Source organism: Zosterops lateralis (assembly GCF_965231275.1).
Source record: "Zosterops lateralis genome assembly, chromosome: 6".
NCBI lineage: Eukaryota > Metazoa > Chordata > Aves > Passeriformes > Zosteropidae > Zosterops > Zosterops lateralis.
The window spans coordinates 51,229,398-51,251,083 of record NC_139761.1 but is presented as its reverse complement, the minus strand read 5'-3'; the positions used below and the strand labels follow the sequence as shown (position 1 = coordinate 51,251,083).

Sequence of the window (21,686 nt, the reverse complement as noted above, 5' to 3'; positions counted from 1 at the left end):
ACTTGCTGCTCCACATCTGGTTAGGTGGGGTGTGTCCCCAAAATCTAGGTGAGGAAGGAGGAGCTTGGGTAAGGTGAACACATCTGAGGTGTAAAAGACAAGATAAGCAGCCTTTGGAGAAATGGAAAGGGGTGAAGAGGAAAAAGTTAACTATCTTCACTATAATGAAATAATTTCTGTACCATCCTTAAATCTGAGTATTTACTGATGTCACAAGTCACTTGCTCTGGAAGCATCCTTAACCTGTCTGTGCTAAGCTGAAAAAAAAGAGCTCCAGAAAGTTCAAATTCAACACAGAGATTTCCACCCCCAAATTAGCATTTTGGTTCTTCTTCTTCAGCTCAGCTATACTCTTTCTGTGTTGTGGATGTAATTTTGATGTGTCAGTGAAGAATATTTCAGTTCTTGATCCTCCTTTTTTGAGGAAGCCTTTCATCACAGTATCACAATTGGGTCAGCTAGATACTATCACAAGGACCCCCAAAATTTCTCAGGAGAGCTGCTTCTAGGAGTAGTTTTCTTCCCAGGAAGAACAGCTGCATTATTTTCTGAAGTATTTGTTTGTACTTTATCTTGTTTATGCATTATCTTTTCTTTATCTTGTTTGCACCCAGCTTGCCAAGTGATCCAGGTCTCTCCATCTGTCATCTTCCACTTCATTATTTATCCCTTGACTTTGTCATTTCTGATCTTGAAAAATTGTTGTGCTTGTGATTTTTTTTTTTTTAATTTGACCCTAAAGATAGATATTCAGCTTTATTTTATATGTTGTAGAACCCTGATAGAAATTCTGAGCTGGACAGTGTTTCCAGTTTACATTTGCTTTTTGAGACCTATGAGCTACCCCATGTTTTGTCCATTTAATAAGCACTGTATTGATTTTGGTTTATTTTAGTTTCATAACAAAAATAATGTGTGGCATCAAATCAGACATGTTAAAGTGCCAAAGGACAGCAGTATTGATGCTGTTTGGTTTAGAAAGACCTTTTTATCACTGGACTTGTAGAGCACTTTCTTTCTTTCCCTGATTTATCCCGAGAATGCTGCTCCAAGATGGAAAAGCCTAATCTGTGATTTTCCCACTGGCCTCTAGATGATGGGAGTTTTCTGGGGCACACCAGGAGCCTGTGCTGGAGAAGGAAAAGAAGCCAGGCATTGCAGACTCCAGAAAGTGGTCCATGTCCCAGCTTTGTGAAGAGAGGGCAATTCATGGCATGAACCATGGGAGGCAACAGTTGGGACTTGTGTTTGATCATGGCCATGCAGCTTCTGTCACAGCACCAGTTACATGTGGTCTCTGGAACAAACTTCTGGCCTGAAAGGTGTCTTGTAACACCTTTTTTCTCCCTTTTTCAGGTTGGGATAGTTCCTGGCCTGACAAGGGGGAAATCAGTTGCTATTTCTGCCACATAGTTTAACTGTGAGGACTTATGTGGCCTTAAAATGAAATATTTTCCCTTTATCTGAATTTAGGGTGTTAGAGCCTTGACTGGTTTTCGTTGGGAAGAACAGTAGAATTATCATATCCTGGGAAATTTGATGAAGACTCAGCTAGGAGGGAATAACATTAATTCTCTAACAGCATTGTTAATTAGCCTTCAGCTGTTTAGGCAGCTTTACAGCTATCACAGCTTGCATTCTTACAAATCAGTAAATTTAGTTTATACTGGGTTTTTTTGAGGGGTTCTGCTGAACCCCTGGGGTCTGTTCCTCTGATGCTAAGGAACCCTTTCAGGCTCCCAGGACAGGAATAAGGGCATTGCTACGCACTCCCATATTTATAGAAATTAAAGCAATTTTTTTACTTTAAAACATCTTGTGTTGGCTTCTACACATAATATTTCTTTCTCTCTCAATTTTAACTATTAGATCTATTAATAGAAGAAGCTAAAGTTGCCATCACAATCTTCTCTACTGTCAGTTCCCTCCTGGTAATTTGAATTTTTCTTTTTCGAGAATTAACCATTCCCATCATTATGTAATTCCTTCACACTAGCAGTTTTAGAGTCTCTATCCACATTTTTTCTTTCTTGTTAAATGGCTCACAGTGTTTGGTCTACTAGTCAAATTTTGGTCAAATACCAGCAGAATTCATTCCTAAAAGTAACTTTTCATATTTTGCACTGCAGTTGCACCATAAAGGGAGTACTTTACCAGGAGAACAGTCAGAGGAATTCAGTCAGAGGGCTCCTGGAATATTTTGTTGTCAATTTGCAGCTCGGGGATGCTCCTGTGCCACCCCTCCTGCGGGCAAGTGTCGATGAGCCACAATGAGCAGAGACTGGGGCTAGGGATGGACTTGTGGCAGAGGGTCAGGACAGGAGCAGTGCCACCTCCTTCCCTGCTGTGGCAGCGTTCCTTTGGAGCTGGCTTTGTCCCAGGCACTGGGAGCACGGTGGGCTGCCAGCCGTGTGTGCTGATCCTCAGTGGGTTTTCAGCAGGAATCTTTCCAACGTGTTCCAGGAGCTGCGAGCAGACCATAGCCTGATCATTTGTTTCAAAAGATAAACTGTCGTCATTGCTTGTGAAGGAACATTTGTTAACCTTCACTTTTCATAAAACACTTTCTTGCTCATTTTTTAATCATGAAAGATGAAATTGGATCTGGAGTTGTTATCCTTGTGGTATCACCTCAGTCTCCAGCTGTGTCTCGACGTATCTTTCAATACATTTCATCTCAGCAAATAGATTTACCATTTGTTTCATAATCGCAGTTCCAGCATTCCTACCTCTAATTATTTTTGATAAGCAAATGCTATTGAAGGAACTGCTTCTGGGACAGAGCAGCTTAGCATGCAGGCTCAGATGGCTCCTCGCAGCCCCCACGCAGCGAAGTGTGTTTGTTCCGAGGCATAATTAAACATTCACCAAGCTCCGCTTCACAGGGACGGGCTGGGTGTTGCATCAGGATTTCCCGTGAGGAGCTGACAACTTAAATTTCACTGTGAAGTGCTGATGAAGAACGTGATTTTTCCTTTTTACTCAGCATGGTGCCCTCACACGAGCAAAGGCGAGTCGGGCTTGCTTTGAGAGGAGCAGAACTGTTGCTTCTGCCTGTTTGATATGCTGGTGTTGGGAAAGTTTTTCATCATGTAAACTGATTGGGGCCTTAATTAGACTCCAAAGAAAGCTTGAAACCTGCATTTAAAAATGATGGTGAATCAGTAAAAGATAAGGGCTTTCTGGGAAACCCTGATGCTGTTCCCAGTGGGTTTCATGGCAGTTCTTTTCACCCACTTTCCCACCTGTTTGGATCAGGGCTGCAAACTTGACATGGCATCACTCTGCACCTAGTGTTGGTGCCTCCAGGGAGCAGAGCAGCCCTCTGCATCCCACCTGAGGACGAGGACCTCCTGGCAGGACTGCCATCCCCTGTCACCCCTCATCACTGTCTGTATCACAGAGGCTTGAACTCCACCCTCAGCAGCTCCTTACTTCAACGACTCAGATGCCAAGTCCTGGGGTTTTTACTCTACTCCAAATGCCCCTGGGCATTAGTTCTGTCAGTGAATCACTTTCAGGAGCCCTTTAGATGAAGTGTTCTGTGTCTGGCACACCTGCAGGGTTTAATTTTCTTGTGGGATAAGAGCACAAACATGGGTACCCTGCTCTGTTGGCACAGGAGCAGGCGGACAAATTTCCTCCTGCTGGTGGCCTTCCCCAAGTCAGTGGCAACAACCCTGAGCCAAACCACTAAACCATGGCTGGCTGTGTGAGAACAAGCCTTTGGGAACTAGATGTGTGTGCCCCAACAGGCAGAATTCAAGTTAATCTCCCCAAGACATCACTAATGCTCGGAATGTGGCTTTAACCTGCAGAAGCTGCAGCACCTTTGAAGCAGGAAGGAGAGAATTTGGGATGTTTTTTCCCTCTGGAGGAGCACAGTGTGCATGTATGCACCGAGAGCATGCCCTACCAGATTTTCAAGGGACATGTTTAGTGTGGGAAGGAGAGGTGTAAATGCAGTGTGGCTGAACAAATGGTGTCTGCTCAGAGCCTAAAAATGTCACCAAGCTGAAGTGCTGCTTTTGCCTCGCAATAAGGGAGCATCTTGCATGCTGCATAGGACACTCTCACTTCTACACTTGGTGTCTGTACAGATTAAGGGGGATTAATTAGGCTCAAAATACAATGTCTTGGCAACATTGCTGTGCTTTGTGATGTTAAAGTACAGATTTTTTTTCCCCCTGCAGTAGCTGGTCCAGCTGGTCCAGGACTTTCTCACAGCCTGTGCCCATACTTGGTTTCTTTGTTTGCTTTTTGCCCCTTTTTTTTTTTTTTTTTTTTTTTTTTTTTTTTACTTCCATCTCCACAACTTCTCACTGAGGAGGAAAGCTATTGGGGAGTAATTCTGCCTGGCTGTGGTAGACTAGCATGCCTCTAGCACTTTCAGCTTTGCAGTTTTCTGACTGCTGTATGTAAACTCTTGTAAGAGGACGTTGGTACACTTGTGTTCAGCAGTGCCAGAGCAAGGATGGGTTTAAGGTCAGCAGTTTCAGTTTCATACCATGGGACAGGCTGGGACAGGGGAGGAGGGCTTGGACTTCTCCTACCTGTTCATGGGCCCAACCCATGAGGGAAATGCAAATATGGAGGGAGAGGCCAAAGGAGTGAAAAGAAGTGAACATTCAGATGTGTCCTTCAAGTGAAAACAGACCCCCTTGAGCAACCTTGGAGTTCATGCGCAGTAATCTCTGAACCAGTGCGGTCACTTGACCAGGGGCTGTCTTGTACTGGTTCAACTCCCCCTGCTATGCTGTCCCTGAATGCCAAACCCTTTGGCATGCAAGATGTAAATTCTTTGGGAATGAACTTGAAGGCTTCATGAGAGGACAGCTTGACCAACTTCATTAGTATCAAAATGCATTTCCTTTCCTTCAGCTGACATGACTTCCCACTGCAGCACTGACTACAGTGTCCTGGATAGAAGGGTGCACCAGCTAATATGTATTTACCATGCTGAATTTCCTACCACTGAGGCTTTCTGTAATATTACACAAAGGCTGATTAGAGCAAAGTTGTCTGAAGTTGCTTTTAAGCTTATTATTTTTTATCTTTTTAAGTGCTGTTCAAGCTTTCCCTGCATTTATTGGTATATTCAATACTCCACTCAAATCACACTTGTAGCTCAGCATATTTCTAATATCCACAGATGGGAAAGATACTGATTGCAGTGTTTAAGAGCCACCCTCACTGAAAAACCAGTTGTTGGTTTATTTTGAAAGGTAGGGGCAATGCCTTTTCTTTTCATGAGGATGGATTTCAGGTACATAAAGCAAGTCTTGTTCTACAGCAGGCCCTGATGAAACTAAGAAATAAACAGCAGCAAGCAAATAGAGAAGGTGTGTGGGAAAAGCTATCTCACCTTCTGGCTGGGGAGGATATGAGCATGGAGTTCCATAGCTCTTCTAAAACTTGTATATCCAGATAATCTGGATATATAAATACGTAGAAAAACATGCAGTTGTACATAATTTGTACAAATGTAGTTATTCATCTGTAGGTTAGTGTTTAGTCCTCCCTCAGTTCATAATTCTTATCTTTCAGTGTTGACAAAACCTTTTTTGGAGGGGGAGTTATCAGTCTCCACTCAGCTGTTTGAATTTTGAATTTGTTTTGTTCTTGTGTTTAAAAAAATCCAATTGACACTGCCAACCTTTCCTTTCTGTACCATTCATTATTTTTATGTCCTTGTCCCACTTCCTCTTTTTTTTTTTTGTCTCCTATGAAGTCAACAACTCCAAAATTTTTGCTCTTTCTTCAGAGAGAAGATTTGCTCCTTCTTTTTTGATTGCAAGCTGCTATCTAGTCAGACACCAGGCTAGAGGGGGCGAGAAGAAATGGGGACTCTCTCCTTGTAGGCAATGACTAAACCAGATTGTTGTTCCTACTGAAGACAGAAATAGGCAAACAGGTTCTCAGTTTAGCCCCCCTGAACATCTTGGTTGAAGGAAAAAGCTGTTAAAAGGTGCTAAACTTAACATTTTTATATGAGAAGTTTCTTACTGTTTTCCCTACAGTAAGAACCCTTTACCATTCTTTCCCCCCCCTCAAAAAAAACCAACCCTGCAGGGTGCTGTGACATTACTATGGTCTGAATTAATCTGAGGTGTACTCACACAGTTGTTGAGGTCTGGATCACTGTGCACAAGGCTGCTCCTTAGCCCAGACAAGACTACATAAAACCCATCCTTTGACAGTTGCCTACTGCTTCTAGGAGTGCTCCCTTCTTTTCCCATTAATTCATTTGCATTCAGGGCTGCTCCTCTATGCCAATTAGCTTTAATTTTTACTATACACACTGACATCAATGGCCAATGAGAACAGGGAATGGCGGGGTTTTTAGTGTGCCCATAAACTACAGAAAATTGTCCTTGGACAAACTCCTGCTTTTAGACTGGCTGACAACAATAGACATGGTTAAGTTCAGGCTAAGAGCCATTAAACATAATTACTACCACAGGGTAAAAGTTTAATTGTGCTAAATTTTAAATCTGCATAGTCTATGCTTATTTACAAGCTGGCTGGGTCTTCCTGTTACATAAAGGGGAATAAATCTGTGCTTAAAAATTGTTGTCTTTTAACTTCAAAGGGAAAGGAATAAATAGGGTTTTTCAGAAAAAGCAAAACAACCCTAAAGTGAAAACTTGCTGTATTTCCAGCTTCTTTTATGCCAATGGCTCTGAGCTGGTAAGTAGAGGCTAAACATCTTCTGATAGATTTTTCTAATGCGCTTCAACTTCGTGTGTGTGAACGTGTGAGAGTGAGTGTTGCATCTGTTACAAAGGTGTCTGGGGGACAGAATGCAGATCAGTTTGTTCGTGTGGGGTTATTTTAAATTTAACCACAGATGGGGCTTGAGGAGGAAGGTTTTTCCTCCTGCTCCTTATCTTCTCTTCCTCCTTCCAATAGTGTTAAGTTCCCCACTTCAGGAAGTTTCAGCTCAAGTAGCTTCTGGATCAGGAGATATCAGAGGTGGCAGGTTTTCTACAAGCAAACAAAAAAAAATATAAAAAGGCAAAAAGGCTCTGTGCATTTTTTGTTTTCTTCCAACAGATTTTAAAAAAAGTCATGTTCACTGAGCTACAAGTTACAGCGTATTTTTAGAAGCATGGTGAATACATGGGGCTCTAAATCACTCCCCGAAAAGCAGATTAAAATTGGGAGGTGCTAGAATAAGTGTGAAATGTTCATCTGTTGGGAAAGGGAGGGTATGGAGGACTGTGAAACTTGATAGAAGAGACAAAGATTAGCACACTGACTCGCTGGAAGCCACGTTATGTAGACATTAGGCAACACAATTTCAGCTGGACAGAACATAAGCTTCAGTTCTTATGCAAACAGTCAAAGCTGTTTAACAATTGGTTTACCCCCAAAACCCCTGAAAGGAGACAGGTGAATACGATGCCAAATACATTTTTCATGTTTCTTAAGCTAACTGTTTAAATAGTTAAGTGAACATCTGTCCAAATTTCCCCATCATTTCCATTTAGAAAAGTCTCCTATTTGAAGGCTGAAGAAAAGCACCTGCTTAACAATGCAAATGGTGCTGTCTGGGGCCCCTTTATTTTGTTTAATCTAGATTGAGCTCCACACAACTGCGATGCTAATGAATAATGGATATTTTATACTTGTGCATGTAGCAGTGCTGGGCACAGAGCAAATCTAGGATTAACCTCCCAGTTTCCCTGCCTAATGCATTTGACTCATTTTTTTGAGTTTGCTGTGACTTGGGTACTCTAAAAACGGATGCCTGGTTTTATGGGAAATAGGAAAATCCTGGCAAAAGCTGTCAGGCTTTGCTGTGCCCAAGTGGAAAGGGGCAGCTAGGCTGAGGAAGGGAGGGATGTCTGGAGTAACGGCTTGATTTGTGAGTGGGTGCTGAATGGGAGCCAGGGCGTTCCAGGGTGGAGACCTGGATGCTTTTCAGTGCTGCATTTTTCCAGTCCGGTCTGCTGGCGTTAGGCAGCCAAGGCCCGTGCCCAGCTGCCTCCCCTGCCTTGCCTGCCTGTGGGGGCAGGACCAAGAGGGGTCAGCTTGCAGGGAGAAAGGGGCTGCCTTTTGCTGGTGCAAATTATACAGCTGGGATTTTGCTCTGCCTTTCAGCCTTCAGATGATGGAATCACGGGGGAAAAAATTTTGGTACTCCCTTTGCGGATTTTCTGTGCTGCATGAGTGTGTTTCTGTTTTGGTTTGTGTGGTTTAGCTCTCAGGGAAAACATAGTGCAGTTTCTTCATTAGGAAGGCCTGTGATTTTCCAGCCAGGAAAAGACCACTGATACCACTTCTAAAGCAAAATAAGGGTGGGCTTTCTTACAGCTGGAGAGCGAGCTAACTTTGAGAGCACAGCACTGTAGGAGGGTGGGAGAGTTGTGTGAGGGTTTCTATAACACTGCTGGGTGTTTTAATTCACAATTACTGGCCAGTAATAATTAGTATTGATTAGCCTGGCAAATTGCAGGTTTAGAAATTGGTTATAGATTTTCCTGATGCTTCTCATCTGCGTGTTGTGGAATCAGCCAGAACCAATGGCTTGAAACAAACCGTGGGCCCAGGTCTGTCCACGGGCAGCGGCGCGTTACATGCACAGAGCTAATGGCCAGCAGGCATCTTACGTCTTGAGGCTCATCACTCCCAGAATATCATTTTTTATCATCTTCTAGGCAAAGTGACTAACCACATGTGACCACGGGGTGAACCTTGGTTCTGTCAGCCTGTGGCACCGTGCCCCTGGCACACACAGGGTTTGAGGGACACCTCTGGGCTGCGGGAAGGAGACCACAGCCTTGCTCGAATCCCCCGGCAGGAGCTGCAACAGCAGCAGATATCTGGGGAGACAGATAGCGAAAGCCAAGATGAAAATGGCAAAGCTTCCAGTGCTTTGGGCTGTCCTGGAGGGGCAGGGAGCTGAAGTGGAACGGCTGAGCATGCTGTTCAGGCCGCCATGGAAGGGCTTAGCTGGCTCCCGGGAGGGCTGGGAAGGCAGCAGGAGTGGGGCACAGCCAGTGAGGAGGGCTTGCTTGCTCTCTGGGCAAAATGCTGTGTGCTCATTGTGAGACAAGTCGTGCTTTTTCTTTTTAAGCAGCAGGTAAGTGAGGTCCTTCCTGAGCTCTGTTACAACGCTGCCTGCCAGGAATGGCAAAGTTTGCAGGACTTCTGTGTCCCACTGCCAGGCCGTCCCTCCATCAGGCTGTGGCCAAGCGCAGCAAGCCCATGTGGAGCAGGACGGGCAGCTCCCAGCACCTGCCCCACTGCTGCAGGGAGGCAGATAGTTTTTGACTGAAATTTCGTGAGCCCCAAAATAGTGCTCCAAGTGTTTAATGTTTTTCTCCATTAGACAGCAAATTAGCCCTAGGCTCTCAGAAACCAAATGAAGTTTCATCTCGACGATCGGAGCCTGCTCACCAGGCAGTTTTATCCCAAGTTCCCGCACGCTGGTTGGTCAGTGAAATGGAGACTGCAACTTCTATTTATTGGTGCAATACAGTATTTGATACTGCTAATTACACTTAATTAGTCCTTCCACCATTTAATTAAAATGGCTTCTAATGATTGTGCTTCTTTGGCAGGCTCTTTGGTACCACCGGGAATTGTGCTGCCTGCAGTAAACTGATCCCTGCCTTTGAGATGGTGATGAGGGCCAGAGATAATGTTTACCATTTGGACTGCTTTGCCTGTCAGCTCTGCAACCAGCGGTGAGGACACAGTTATTGTACACACAAACTAATTTATACCTTTGCCCGTGAAAGAGGGGAAACGTTGGATGCACACTGTCCGTCTGGGGCTCACAGCCTGGTGGCAGGGCTGGGGCTGGGTTGCCAGGCTGACCTGGGGGATGCATGTAAGTAGTACCTGTAGCCCTTTTACTGCAAATCCCCTTGGAGCTGGTGGGAGTTGGAGGGGCAAGGGGGAGGACACAGACATACAGACTGTACAGCTGCTGCTGAATAAAACAAGCTCCAGCGTCCTTTCAGGATCTGCCCTCTTTGCAGAAGGCAGATGATGGAGAATGGACCTCCTCTGGCAAACTGATGTTATCTTGCTTAAATCACGTTTCTGACACACTCAAAACTGGGGGTGGAAAAGAAGAAGGATAAAGGGAAGGGACAGGAAGGAGAAAAATACTCTGGCTAAGCCCTTTCCAACACTAGGAACAAATCTCTTTAGTTGTTGTGTAATTAATAGGGGATCTTGGTACTATAATTTTGAGCGGGGCTTATGTATTTCTGCTAGATGGGAGATGAACATTGGGAGTGTAATAAAGGGCCATGCACAGTGTTGTCACTTGAACTACCTGTAGCCAGTTGACTTTGGGAGAGCTGTGAGAAATCTTCCCAGCACCATGTTTGTTGATCATCGTAGGCAGAATGGAAGTCCACAGAACCAGATGTGATACTGTGTCACCTTCTGAGGCATCCGTCTGCCCATCCTTGTCTTAGATCTGGAACTTGCAGTTCTTACTGCTTTCTTAGTGAGGCTGTAGTGACTGCCCAGGGTCCAAGGGCTGTGCTGATGTTCCTGTTCTGGATCCATGGTTGTGTTTCCCAAAGATGAAACTAGAATGCCATGCCTCATCCCATGAGAAAGTGTGAGAGAGATGACAAAACTCGTGGGAAGATAGAGACCCCAAATTCTGTAAAAGTCAAGCTATAATCCTGACTTAAACATTCCTTGCTCACTTTAGAAAAAAGTCACAGTGGGATCTCTCAAGAAGCAGCCATAGATGTGTGTGAATGCCAGCCCCTGCCAGCTTCCCCCTGAACTTGGGAGATCCTGTCCAGGTCTGCTCTCGCAGAGATGAATTTGGTGTCGGGGCACGGAGGAGAGGAGGAGTGGTGGCTTTACTGGTGGCTTTACTCTCCGGCTTGCTGGCGGTGTTTGTTGGAGGTGCAGGAGTCCCGTCGATGCTGTCGCCTGCACGGGCGCGGTGGCAGTGCCGGGGCGGCAGTGACATCTAGTGGCTCCTGGCCTTGGGCTCTCGGCGGGAGCCACGCGGGGTCTTCCAGTTGCCCGGTCTTGTTTTGTGACTTTTGAACACAGAGCTGACCCCACCTCGTACCCCGAGATGCTCCTTCCGCACTGCTGCAATCACCAGTCGGTTCTGAGATTTGTCTCCAGACTCGGGAGTGTTGCGGGTGCTGCCGGGCTCAGCCCTCAGGATCAGCTCTTTTCAGCCTCCTGATGATTCCTGGACAGGAGAGGGTTGCTCCTGAACTCCTCGCCAAACCTGAGGCTGGAGCATTCTAAATGTCCCTTCAGGCAGCCCTGGGCTGCACAGTCAGGAGTGCTGGTTGGCCTTGGAGTCTGCAGGCTGGGTACCTCTCATCAAACCCCTACTTCACCTTTCTTCTCTCCCAAAAAACCTAGTTTTAATTTTCAGCAACTTCTTTTGACATTCACCTTTTATTTCAAAGGCTCCAAAGCACGTCTCTCCCTCCCTTCCCTCTTCAATTGCCAGTGCGGTCCCACTGTGTCCTTCAGACAACCTCCAGGGCTGTCACTGCCCGGCAGGAGAGTGCAGGTAATCCCCCTGTTCTGGCAGAGTTCTGCTGTGATGCACAAGGGATTTGCTCAGTTTGTGAAGAAGCTGAGTTGTTCTGAAATGTGTGCTATGTGTAGATTCTTACTTTTGGCTGAGGTCAGAGGGCTGCCAATTTTTATGAGTTATTCTGTAGAGGTTTGGGCTTGAAAGGCCAGAATGGAAGTGATCCTGTAACAGACAGCACTGGATGCTGAACTGAGAACAATGAGATTAAGTAACCCTAAAGTGAAAATTGCAGAGGTGGATGCCAGGTCTAGTTCTGGATTGGAAACCTCACCTGAAACCCTGTCTTGTTCTTCAGCTCTGAAAAGATTTGATGATGAAGACCTTTCCTTAAGTCTCTTCCAGTTTGCTTGTCCTTCTATAGCCGGACTCTGTATAGAGTGCTAAATCTATCACAGCAAAATCTCTAATACTTTTACCGAGAGTGCAGTGTTTTCATTACTTTCACTCCCTGAAACATCAGTTTTGCATCAAGTCCTGCATTACCACTCAGCCTACCATGCTTTAAACTGTTCTAATGTTGTCATGATCATCGTGGTGCTGAATGAAAGCTGATCACTGCTGTAACTGGCTGAGAGGTCAGTGTTACAAGGGAAACAGGAAATCCAGCTGCTTCTCTTGCCATTATCTGAAGTGTGGCCTTGCTCAGAAGAAAATCACTCTTAAGAAAGGGCAGAGTAGGTTCAGCACCTGTTTCTCACTGCTGCTGGCTGGAAGTGGATCGGCCAGAGACGGGCTCTGCAACATCCCTGCTGTGAGCATGGGGGCTGGAAGTGTGAACCTGGGCCTGAGGTTACCATGTTAAATCCTCTGTCTCCAGTTGTGATGCATCAGCTGAAGAGATCTCAGTTTAATGGTGGCTTTGCAGGACTGGCAGGTAGAAACAGTTGCCTTTCCAGTGAATTAAACCCTTCTCCCAAAACTTCACATCACATTAGGATACCCTTGTAGAGCATTTCAGTTCCCTTCTACACACCCCCACACCTTCCAACTCCCAAATTCTCCAGCTCCTCCTTTGGCTCCTCTACACCCAAAACCAGGTGTAGCAAGAGACAGCTGTTGATGGTGCTGGTGGCAAGAGAAATTTTTGCATTTCTCTTCTTGGAGATTTATATGGCACCTAAGGTGGAGATAAAATACAAGCAGCTGTGTCTGTTATTTATTGTGAGTAAAGCTGCTCCTGGGGAAGGGCATGTTAAGGAGAGAGTGTGTGCAGTACAGTTTTTACCATAAAAACTGCTAATTGAAATTAGGAATAATCTTTATCTTTTTAATATACAGAAGAGGTTGAATTTCAGAACTACTAGACCATGCGCCACAGAGGGAAGAAGATGGAAGGATTTCAGTGAAATCCTGTAAAGTGTGAACCAATGCCCAGTTCTCTCTGTACCAACTTGGAAAATGAATTAGCTTATTTGCAGGTGTCCAGTTGGAGAAAAACTTGTGCCTGTGTTGGGCATACAAAGGAACTCTAAAATCGTCAATCCTGTTCTTTTAGCAGAAAATACTCCATTTTATGGAGATGTTCTGCCTGAAGCTGCCTAAGTTACAGTGATGAAAGCACTTTAGACAAGGAGTAGGCAGTGCCAAAGCTCTGCCTGGGAGCGGGGGAAATGGGCATTTGAGGTCTGCTAAGTCTCCTGAGGATGGTGCCCCCTCCAATGATCTTCCTTCAAAGCCCTGTAGATATCTGGCCTGGCCAGAGGCTGGTACCTACCCCTTCCTCTCAGTGCAGAGCTGCCCTGAGGCACAGTGCCTGACCCAGGGTGTCTCTCTGCTTTAGGGACCTGGGGCTGATTTCAGACTCAGCTCTTGGGGCAGCCTGTGGTCTGGTCTGTCATTGCCCTGCCAGTGTGATGGACAAAAAGCAGTCCCTGAATTGGGTGCAGAGAACATTATTTGTTATCTTAAGAAGTAAAGATTAGCTTCTGATTCCTGAGCAAGCAGGCAGGGCGGAAAAAGCTATTGGCTGTCAATTCACACCTCTCCGATCCTATATGTGGAACTTTTTTGACCTTAATGGTCAAATAAAATTGTTAAATATCACAAGCTTCTCTGTCAACTTCAAGACAAACAGAACAATTTACATGGTATATAGAGAACAGTGCCCTTCGCTCAATGAAGATAAAGGTTAGGAGTCCAGCCACCGAGAAATTTCTATTTATTGTTCAGCACTGTACACAAGGGGGTGAGGGAGGACTTAATAGCCAGTCCTTGCCTGGAAATTAGTGTAAATACTGCTTCACCCGAGGGAACTGTGGAAATGTGGATACCAGCAAAAACTTGAAATAGGCTCCATGTAATATTGCCCGCTTGATTTCCTGGTTGGAGAGCCAACATCTCTTGTCTGCAGGGACAAATCCCTTAACTGCTCCCGGCCTCGTCCTGCAGCTGGCATGGGACCCTGCAGAGAGTGGGACCTGCTCCCCAAGCTGCTCCCTGTGGCCTCCAGCCAAGCACAGATGTGCCAGGGAAAGGGGCAGCAAAACCCTGGGATGGCAAGGGGAGAAGCACTGGCAGAGATGGAAATCAAATTTTGCTCACCAGAGTCACTTTCGGACCCAAACTGCCTCAAATTCCCCCCATTCTAATGTCTGTTCATACTCACACCCGCTAATCCTTTATTTTATCTTCCAGATTCTGCGTGGGAGACAAATTTTTCCTGAAGAACAACATGATCTTGTGTCAGATGGACTATGAGGAAGGGCAGCTGAATGGGAGCTTCGAGTCCCAGGTTCAATAACAGCCCCTGCTTCGCTGGAGCACTGTGGGATGGGCGCTTGGCCGCACGAGCAGCGAGGGCGTCTGTCAGCTTGCCTGCAATATTTTTTTAATTCTTGGTCCAGAGAGGACTATATACATTGTAGTACTTTTCCCCCCCAACACAAAGCAGTTACAATTTTAGATGTACAGTTGTGCCTGCTTAGCTGAGCACTGCATTGCCTGTATGTTTGTGAGTTTTTGGGGTCTGGGGGAGGGCTCTGTACAGTCTGTTTTCTGTATATAAACTGGAACATTTATTTTATGAAAAATGTAATGCAATTTTATTACTGGTGTGAATTAAAAATTATGAATGTTTCCTGGTCATCTTTGCTGTGGTTTCTTCCCCATGTGGCGAAAGCCTGTATTTCTTGTGCTTTAGCTGAGCAGACTATTGGAAACATGTACATAGGTCCCTGGAAACTGCATGGATCACAGCAGAGGCAGGTTCTCTCATAATAACTGGGGGAAAAGCTGCTGCAGGGTTGTGGAGACTTCCATCCAACCACCTGCTTCCCTCTATAATGGGAGGGAATGATCTGGGGGCAGGTGATGGCTGGGAACCATCGGCGTTGCTGGCGGGGTCCAACCGAGGCTGCTGAGTCTCTGGCTGGGAGGTTCCTTGTGGATTCAGAGTGAGCATTGCCATGGAATTCCTGCTGGCTGGCTGAGCCAGTGTCTCCAGTCTGGGCTGCAAGGAACAGGCTCCCTGCAGCTCTGCCAACAGGTGCCTGGACATTGATCAGAATATTAATTTCCAGGCTTTGCTAGGCAGTGGGGTTTTCCCGTGGGGCATCACTTGTCCAGGTCAGAGCTGCTGTGAGGGCTGATGTCAGGGCTGGGACGTGACCGGGCGCTGATGCAGCAGATCCCTGCTCCCAGCCCTTTTTGCTTACTCCATGCCAGGTGCTCTGACCTCCCACGCAATAAAAGCAATCAGATTTGAAGCATCTCCTGTAGAAAAAAAAAATTCTGAACTGTGTTCCTGCTGCGATGCTTTGTGCAATGATTTTCAAGGTTATGCAATTCATGTGCAACCCACTGGACTGTATCAAACACATTTCTTTGTATAGTGAGTGTCACTTTAATATAGTGCACCAGTAGCTGTAAAGGATGGCTGCAATTCTATTTATTTTGTCTTCTTGCTTTTTCTTAGATTTACCCCCCTTTCCTTTAATAAATAGACACCGAGTACTTTTTTTCTGATGTGACTTAATTGGTTGCTGGTCCTGGGTCGCTTGTGTGTGTTCTCTGAATTGCAAATGCCAGATGCAGTGCAGCTTGGTGCTGCTCTGCCTGTTGCATGAAATGGTTTTACGTACACCTGTGCTGAATAATGGCTAAGCAAGAAGCCAAACACCACCAGACACTTAGCATGCTTCAAAATATTGCCTGTCATCTAGAGCTACCTCAGACATGTGGATTGATTGAGTGATTTTTTTTTTTTTCCTTCACAAACAGATGTTTTGGGTTGGGAGACACAGTATAAAATGGGTGGCCTCATCCCTTTTTATTCCCATAAACATGTAATAGGAATTAAAGTGCCACTTATAGCCACCTATGTATATGTGATGTTTAAACTGCTGTTCCATTTTAGTGCTTCTTGGGATGGGGGGAGGTTGTCTTTTGGGAAACTGTAGAGGGTATGCTCTTTTTGTAGAGGCTATTCGAGGCAGCCACCCTGGGGCTACGGAAGGAGCAGCTTGTTGCCCAAATGTTTCGATTCCTTTCTTTGAAATGGGCCGCCAGACAGCCTCTGCCCCTGCCTGTGCTCTGGATTGATGGCTCCTTCCCTGCCTGCCCGGGGGATTTGCTGTAATTCAGCACACAATGGCAGGGCAAGGCTGCTGTCCTGTGATGAGGAGGGGAGCAGTAAAACCAAACCAAAACCACTCACCAAACAAGCTGGAGGGGCTGTTCAGTTTCAGTTCAGATTCCTAAGGAGGGTTTTGGTACCAGTTTAAAAATTGAGTCCTTCAGAGAAAGGTACCTTAGTTACACCTTGGGCCATGACTCAGGAGCAGTGGCTTCACACTGCCTCCCTGCACTTGCCCTTGCTGTGAAATGCAGGCACTGCTCCCCTGCTGGGGTGCAGGGGCTTAGTTTCTGATGGGCAGCCCTCTTGATTTGTCACCATTGCTGTAGATCTGATCCCTGATACCTGATAAGATTCCTGATAAAGAGGAGTTTCATGATGCTGGCTCATGCAAAAGCCCCAGCTGGAGACTGGGTGGATGGGAGGAAAACCTGGGACAGGACACAACTTCCGAATGCTGAATGGGGTGGGGCAAATATCCAATTGTCTTATATTTAAAAGAGAAAAAAATACTAGGGAGAAATTGTGCAGCATCTGTATCCCTCTTTTCTGTGTCTGCACAGCAGACAAGGCCTACCTGCCACAGCCTGTGCCCCAAAGAGTGTTGGAGGTGGGATACCTTTAAAAATAAAAATCCCAGGAGGGCAATGCAATCATGAATTCTTGTCTGAATGCTGCAAATTTGCTTAATAGAAACAAGGGCTGGAGTGCAGGCCTGCTGTTGAATAATCGCTTCCACTCTACGGAGCAGAGCACGGAAACCTTTTGATGGTGTTATAGTCATCACTTGGCATAAATATTCATTCAAGGAATCAGAGCAGAGTAAATGGCATTTTAGCTGCTAATAATTTAGTATTAGCAGATAGCCTTTTTACTGCTAAAGATAACCACTGCTTAATCAGTTTAGTGACCACTGGCATATAGTATGACATTTAAGCCTGTGCCTCAGTCCCCGTGTTGAGGACACGGCTGCCGGTGACCCCTCTGCCTAAGCCTCCGCCGTTCCCAATGTCAGCCCCAGCTGCCAACTGCACTCAACTGGCTTTAACTTCTATATTATCTGCCATTTGCCTCCTTATCTTAGATCAAAGAGGAATTTTAAGTTCATACCAGAGATGTTAAAATCTAGGATCTTCTGTCTCTTTCTCTTTTTGCGGTTGGGGCTAATGGCTGATCACAGCACAGTCTGATTTTGAGATTAAAAAACAAGCCAGTGTTTAAAGGCAATCAAAATCTTAGGCTTCGTCTCCATTCATCTTTAATGCTGGTGTAATTGCTGCACAGATTCTGGCTCTTCCTGCAGACTTAATTTATTTTATTTTTGGAGCATGCCCCTGTCTGTCAGAGGGATGTTATACTTCCCTGAGCAGCATTAGCGCTATTGAGCACTCCGCCACCGGCAATCCAGCTCACCCCATTTCATATCTTGCCAAACAAGTTAATCTAATATTAACAGCGGTTTGTTACCTCGTTGTTAGCTTAATTTACTTTACAAGAAATGCTATATTTGCATTTCATCCCTCTGTCATTGGCTTGTGAACCGCGCTTCCCAAGGCCAAGAAGGGATGGTTCTTGCCACTCGGCGCCAGTCCCTCGGCGCGGCACTGCCACACAGGGGAGGGGGCCATCACCCCCACCAGGCATCCTCCCTAATTGGCCAGGGGGGATGTGGGGAGCTGGGAGGAGGATTTCGAAAGCCACAGAGCAGGTCCTGGAAATGCAATATTGAGAGCAGCACAAATGCCGCTGCTGCTCTTCCAGTAATAGAGCTGAGTGGTAGACAGCAGCTTTCCCTGGCGGCAGGCATGTACAGGAAATGTCTTCAGTATGGAAATCAGCAGACGTATGGGCACAGGGGCAGACGTCTGCAGCACCAACAGCTGCCTCAGGCTTTCAGGGAGTGCTCCCACTCCAGGCCTGCCACACACCAGGGACTCACTCAGCTCTGTCTGTCCGCCAGCACGGGGAGGGCCCCGCACCTCACTTCCAAACTGCTGGGATGGGGGAGCCCTGAGCAAAGTCCTCCAAGCAGTCACATAAAAGCCACTGCCCCAAATGATCCAGCAGCCCCATGGAGCCCTGCCAGCTGGTGTGCTTGATGGGCAGTGGGATGGAGCTGGGGATGTCCCATGGTGGCCATGGGTGACATCAGTGATCCCGTACCTGGGGCTGTCCCAGCTAGGTCAGGGAATGTGGAGTCATTGGAGGTAGAAGTGGCTTTCCAGTGAAAGCTTCTGACTTAGTTGTTCATTATCTCACTCTGTGTCCCATTGCTGAACTCTGTCCTTGTTTATGGGGCCCTGGCCTCCCACCTCCTCCAGCAGCTGCTGCCTTCCACTGCTCAAAGGGAAGGGAATGACACCCACCATCTGGTAGGCATCTTGCTCTGGTTTTAATAGCAAAATGCTGAAGGATGCCATGGGCAACTCTGGTCAGGCTGAGACATCCGGCAGGCCAGTTTTGCAGTGCTGAAGGTTTTTAGTGAAGGTCTGAGAGAGAGCAGGGCTGGAAGGACCAAACCCAGAGAAACAGCAAGAAACAGAAAGGTGGAATGAAGTAGGGGATCAGCTGTAGATGAAAGTACCAAATATTGGGTGATTTTTGTGAGTGATTGGAGGGCAAGTGCCCAAAACAGAGATCAGTTTTGCCACAAAAGCACTATGAAGCCCCTCATAAGTGATATGAACAGTAGAAGTGTAAATATAAATGCACATCCAGGCTCCACTGCTGACTGGCCGCATGAACCTGGAGCTGCAGGAGCTTCCTGGAAGGAATGTTTCACTGCTAACTTAAATTATTTGAGGAGAGGAAGAAGGTGCTGCCGGCTATCTGCCTGAAGGGGAGCAAAGGGGCCAGCTGCCTGTTTTAGTCCTTGATAATAACACTGCTGGAAAGAAATGTTGCTAATACAACCTGAGCTTTTATGGGCGATTTTACTTAGAAAATTACCTTGAGAATAGCTTTATTATTATTGAATAGAACCAGGCATTTTCTTAAAGGTCTTGACATCTCTGAAGAAACCATAGAAAATTGTGATTTTATTTAATGAAAATATTGTTGTTCAAAACCTGTTTTGCTCTCGGGCTTACCCTTACCCATGTGTCTCCTAGCAGTGGAAAAGCATCCATTTCCTCTGGTCTGCCTCTCCCTCTGCAGCTCACATGGGGTTTTTTCACCCCCAAAATGATTCCCTATGCACTTTGCCATCCATGTCTATCCTAGTGGAGTTACATGTAAGCCTGTTAGTGGTAGTAGAGTGGCTATCAGTGCTGCTCAGAAATGGGTTACCAGCCTCTAAGGGACATACCCCAGTAACATCCACCCCAGAAGCTGCTGGATCGCTCTTCTCCCCTTGGCCTCGGGTCACATCATGGTGACTCCTCAAGCCATGGCCTCCAGTTGGTGGCTCAAGGGCAGTGAATGTTCAAAATACTGCCCAAGGTGTCCTTGCCCCCATCCTCCAGCTATAGAAAGGGCTCCAGTCTTCAAGAATGGCTTTTCAGTAAGTTATTTAACCTAAGTTACTTCTTTATTGTTCAGCGCTTGGGTTCAGAAGGAGGGACTTCTGTTTGCAGTTTGGTTTTCTGAGAAGAGCGTATCTTTGTCACAGTTCCTTTTTTTAAAATTATTATTTCTTAAAATTCTTGCTGAACAGAGCCGAGATGCAGTGGAGCATCTTGCCTTGGCAGCACACAGAGTGCAGTCACAGCAGCCCTGGGGGGCTGAGGCAATGACCTCTGCCAGAGGAGGAGGAGGAGGAGGGGGAAGACGAGAAGAAAGGTGCCCCAAAGTCTCAGCTGGAAGGCAAAGATTCAGGACACAACATCCTCCAGAGCAGGATGCCTTGCCTTTGCACCTCAGAGGAAGCTCTAGGAAACGCCATCCTTTTGCAAGATACAAACACCACCAATGTGGCTCAGTTGTGGCCACAGTGAGAGCCCAGGGGCTGCTCCTGGCTGCCCTGAACCAGGTCCCCTCACCCCACCGGGGAGCAGCAGCCTCATAAATAATTCCTCAGTGCAATGGCAATGTTGTAAAACATGAATATTTACTGCATGCATAATAGTTGTTTATTCCTACTTAAATGTCAGCTGATGAAAACATATCTAAAAGGCTCCATTCCCAGGGAAGCACAGGCAGCTGGAAGAGATGGGATGCAAAGTCACACTGTTTCTTGCCACACTGAAAACCAGGGCAGCAGTGATGGACCCCTGCACTCGCCAGCTGCAACATATTCCTTCTCCCTGGGTGCCAGACCTGGGGGAGCCAGTGCTGTCACACTTTTAACACATCTCCCCCAAAGGAAGGGTTTCACATTTGTGCCAGAACTGAATTTGGCCAAAACTCTGCCAGTTTGAGGTGTGCACTCCCAGCACGGGTGATGGGGTGGCCAAAACTTTGCAGGACAAGGATGCTGTGGATGCAGGGATGTGGCCAAGGATGCAGGCAGGCAGTTCCCCCTCATCCTGCCTGTCTCCTTGCTCACTCCTTCTCACTAGCATAAACGTTTAACACTTGGGAAAGGGGGAAAAAATAAAAAGAGGGAGAAATGAATTATCAGTAAAGAAACACAAACTTATGAAGGACAATTTTTTTTTTGCTGTCAATACACACAAAGAGACAAAAATTGGAAGCTTTTGAGGAAAAGAAATGCGTCTGAACTTCTGAGCAAGCGAGAAAGTACTGAAAAGCCCTGCCATGCCGAGCTCCTCTGAGGTAACTTCTGTGCTTGGAAAGAATATTTCAGAAGACATTTTATTCTTTAGAAGATGCCAAAAATGCAAGACTTGGCACTTTAACAAAACAGAAAAAGGAAAACACATAATCTTCTTAACTAGTAAGTCTTTGAGCCCAGGATCACATTGTTGCCATATAATAAAAAGTGATGTTATGCAGTAAATTGGGCAGTTAAGAATTCTGTGCATACTCAAAATCATGACATTTCAAGGACAATAAAGTTGGCTGGCTCGTGGCCATTGGCCATACGAACAGAAAACAAAAAAACGGATTGTCAGCTGGTTATTCATACCGCATTACAAAACAAGTCTCCCAACAGGCAAACACTCTTTATTGCTTGTGTTTTTGCTCCAGAAATATATTTTTTAATTAAAAAAAAAAAGAGTTCTCGCAGCATTCATCTTACAAATGTTAACCCCTTAAAAGACAATTCTGACATGCTTTGCCGCTGGCTTTTCCACTTTATAGATGTTCTACAGACAGGGAGAAAATCAGAAGGAAAAATTTATTTCTCACATGGCATAAGTATCTGTTTCTTTATGGGGAGAAAAAAAAATAGAATCAAGGCATTTGAGACAGCTTTTATGCTATTAATCGTGTGAGATGCAATTAATCTTGTGGGATTAATCTGTTTTGATTTTTGGGGCGTCTGACTTGAAATCATCCCCGGAGAGTTGTTTTCCAGAGCAAATACATAGAATCTGTGTGTGTGCGCTGAGGGATGTCCCCAGACCTGCTGCCAGGGCTGAGGAAGGTCCCAGTTTAGTGACGGGCTGCAGAGTGGGGCTGGTTGCAGGGATGTGCTGGCTCAGGGAAGGGGACCCACCG

General features: G+C 45.9%; 1 protein-coding gene across 3 annotated transcripts in view; it reads left to right on the top strand.

Moving 5' to 3' along the window:
• The window catches only part of LMO1 (LIM domain only 1), a 59,811-nt gene extending 45,213 nt beyond the window's left edge, over positions 1–14,598 (top strand). For all 3 annotated transcript variants that reach the window (XM_083862894.1, XM_083862893.1, XM_083862895.1), the window contains exons 3-4: positions 9,570–9,695; positions 14,183–14,598. In XM_083862894.1, the coding sequence (XP_083719020.1) occupies positions 9,570–9,695; positions 14,183–14,288 (232 nt within the window). In that variant the 3' untranslated portion in view covers positions 14,289–14,598. The remainder of the gene's footprint in view (positions 1–9,569; positions 9,696–14,182) is intronic.
• The last annotated feature ends 7,088 nt before the right edge of the window (positions 14,599–21,686 follow it).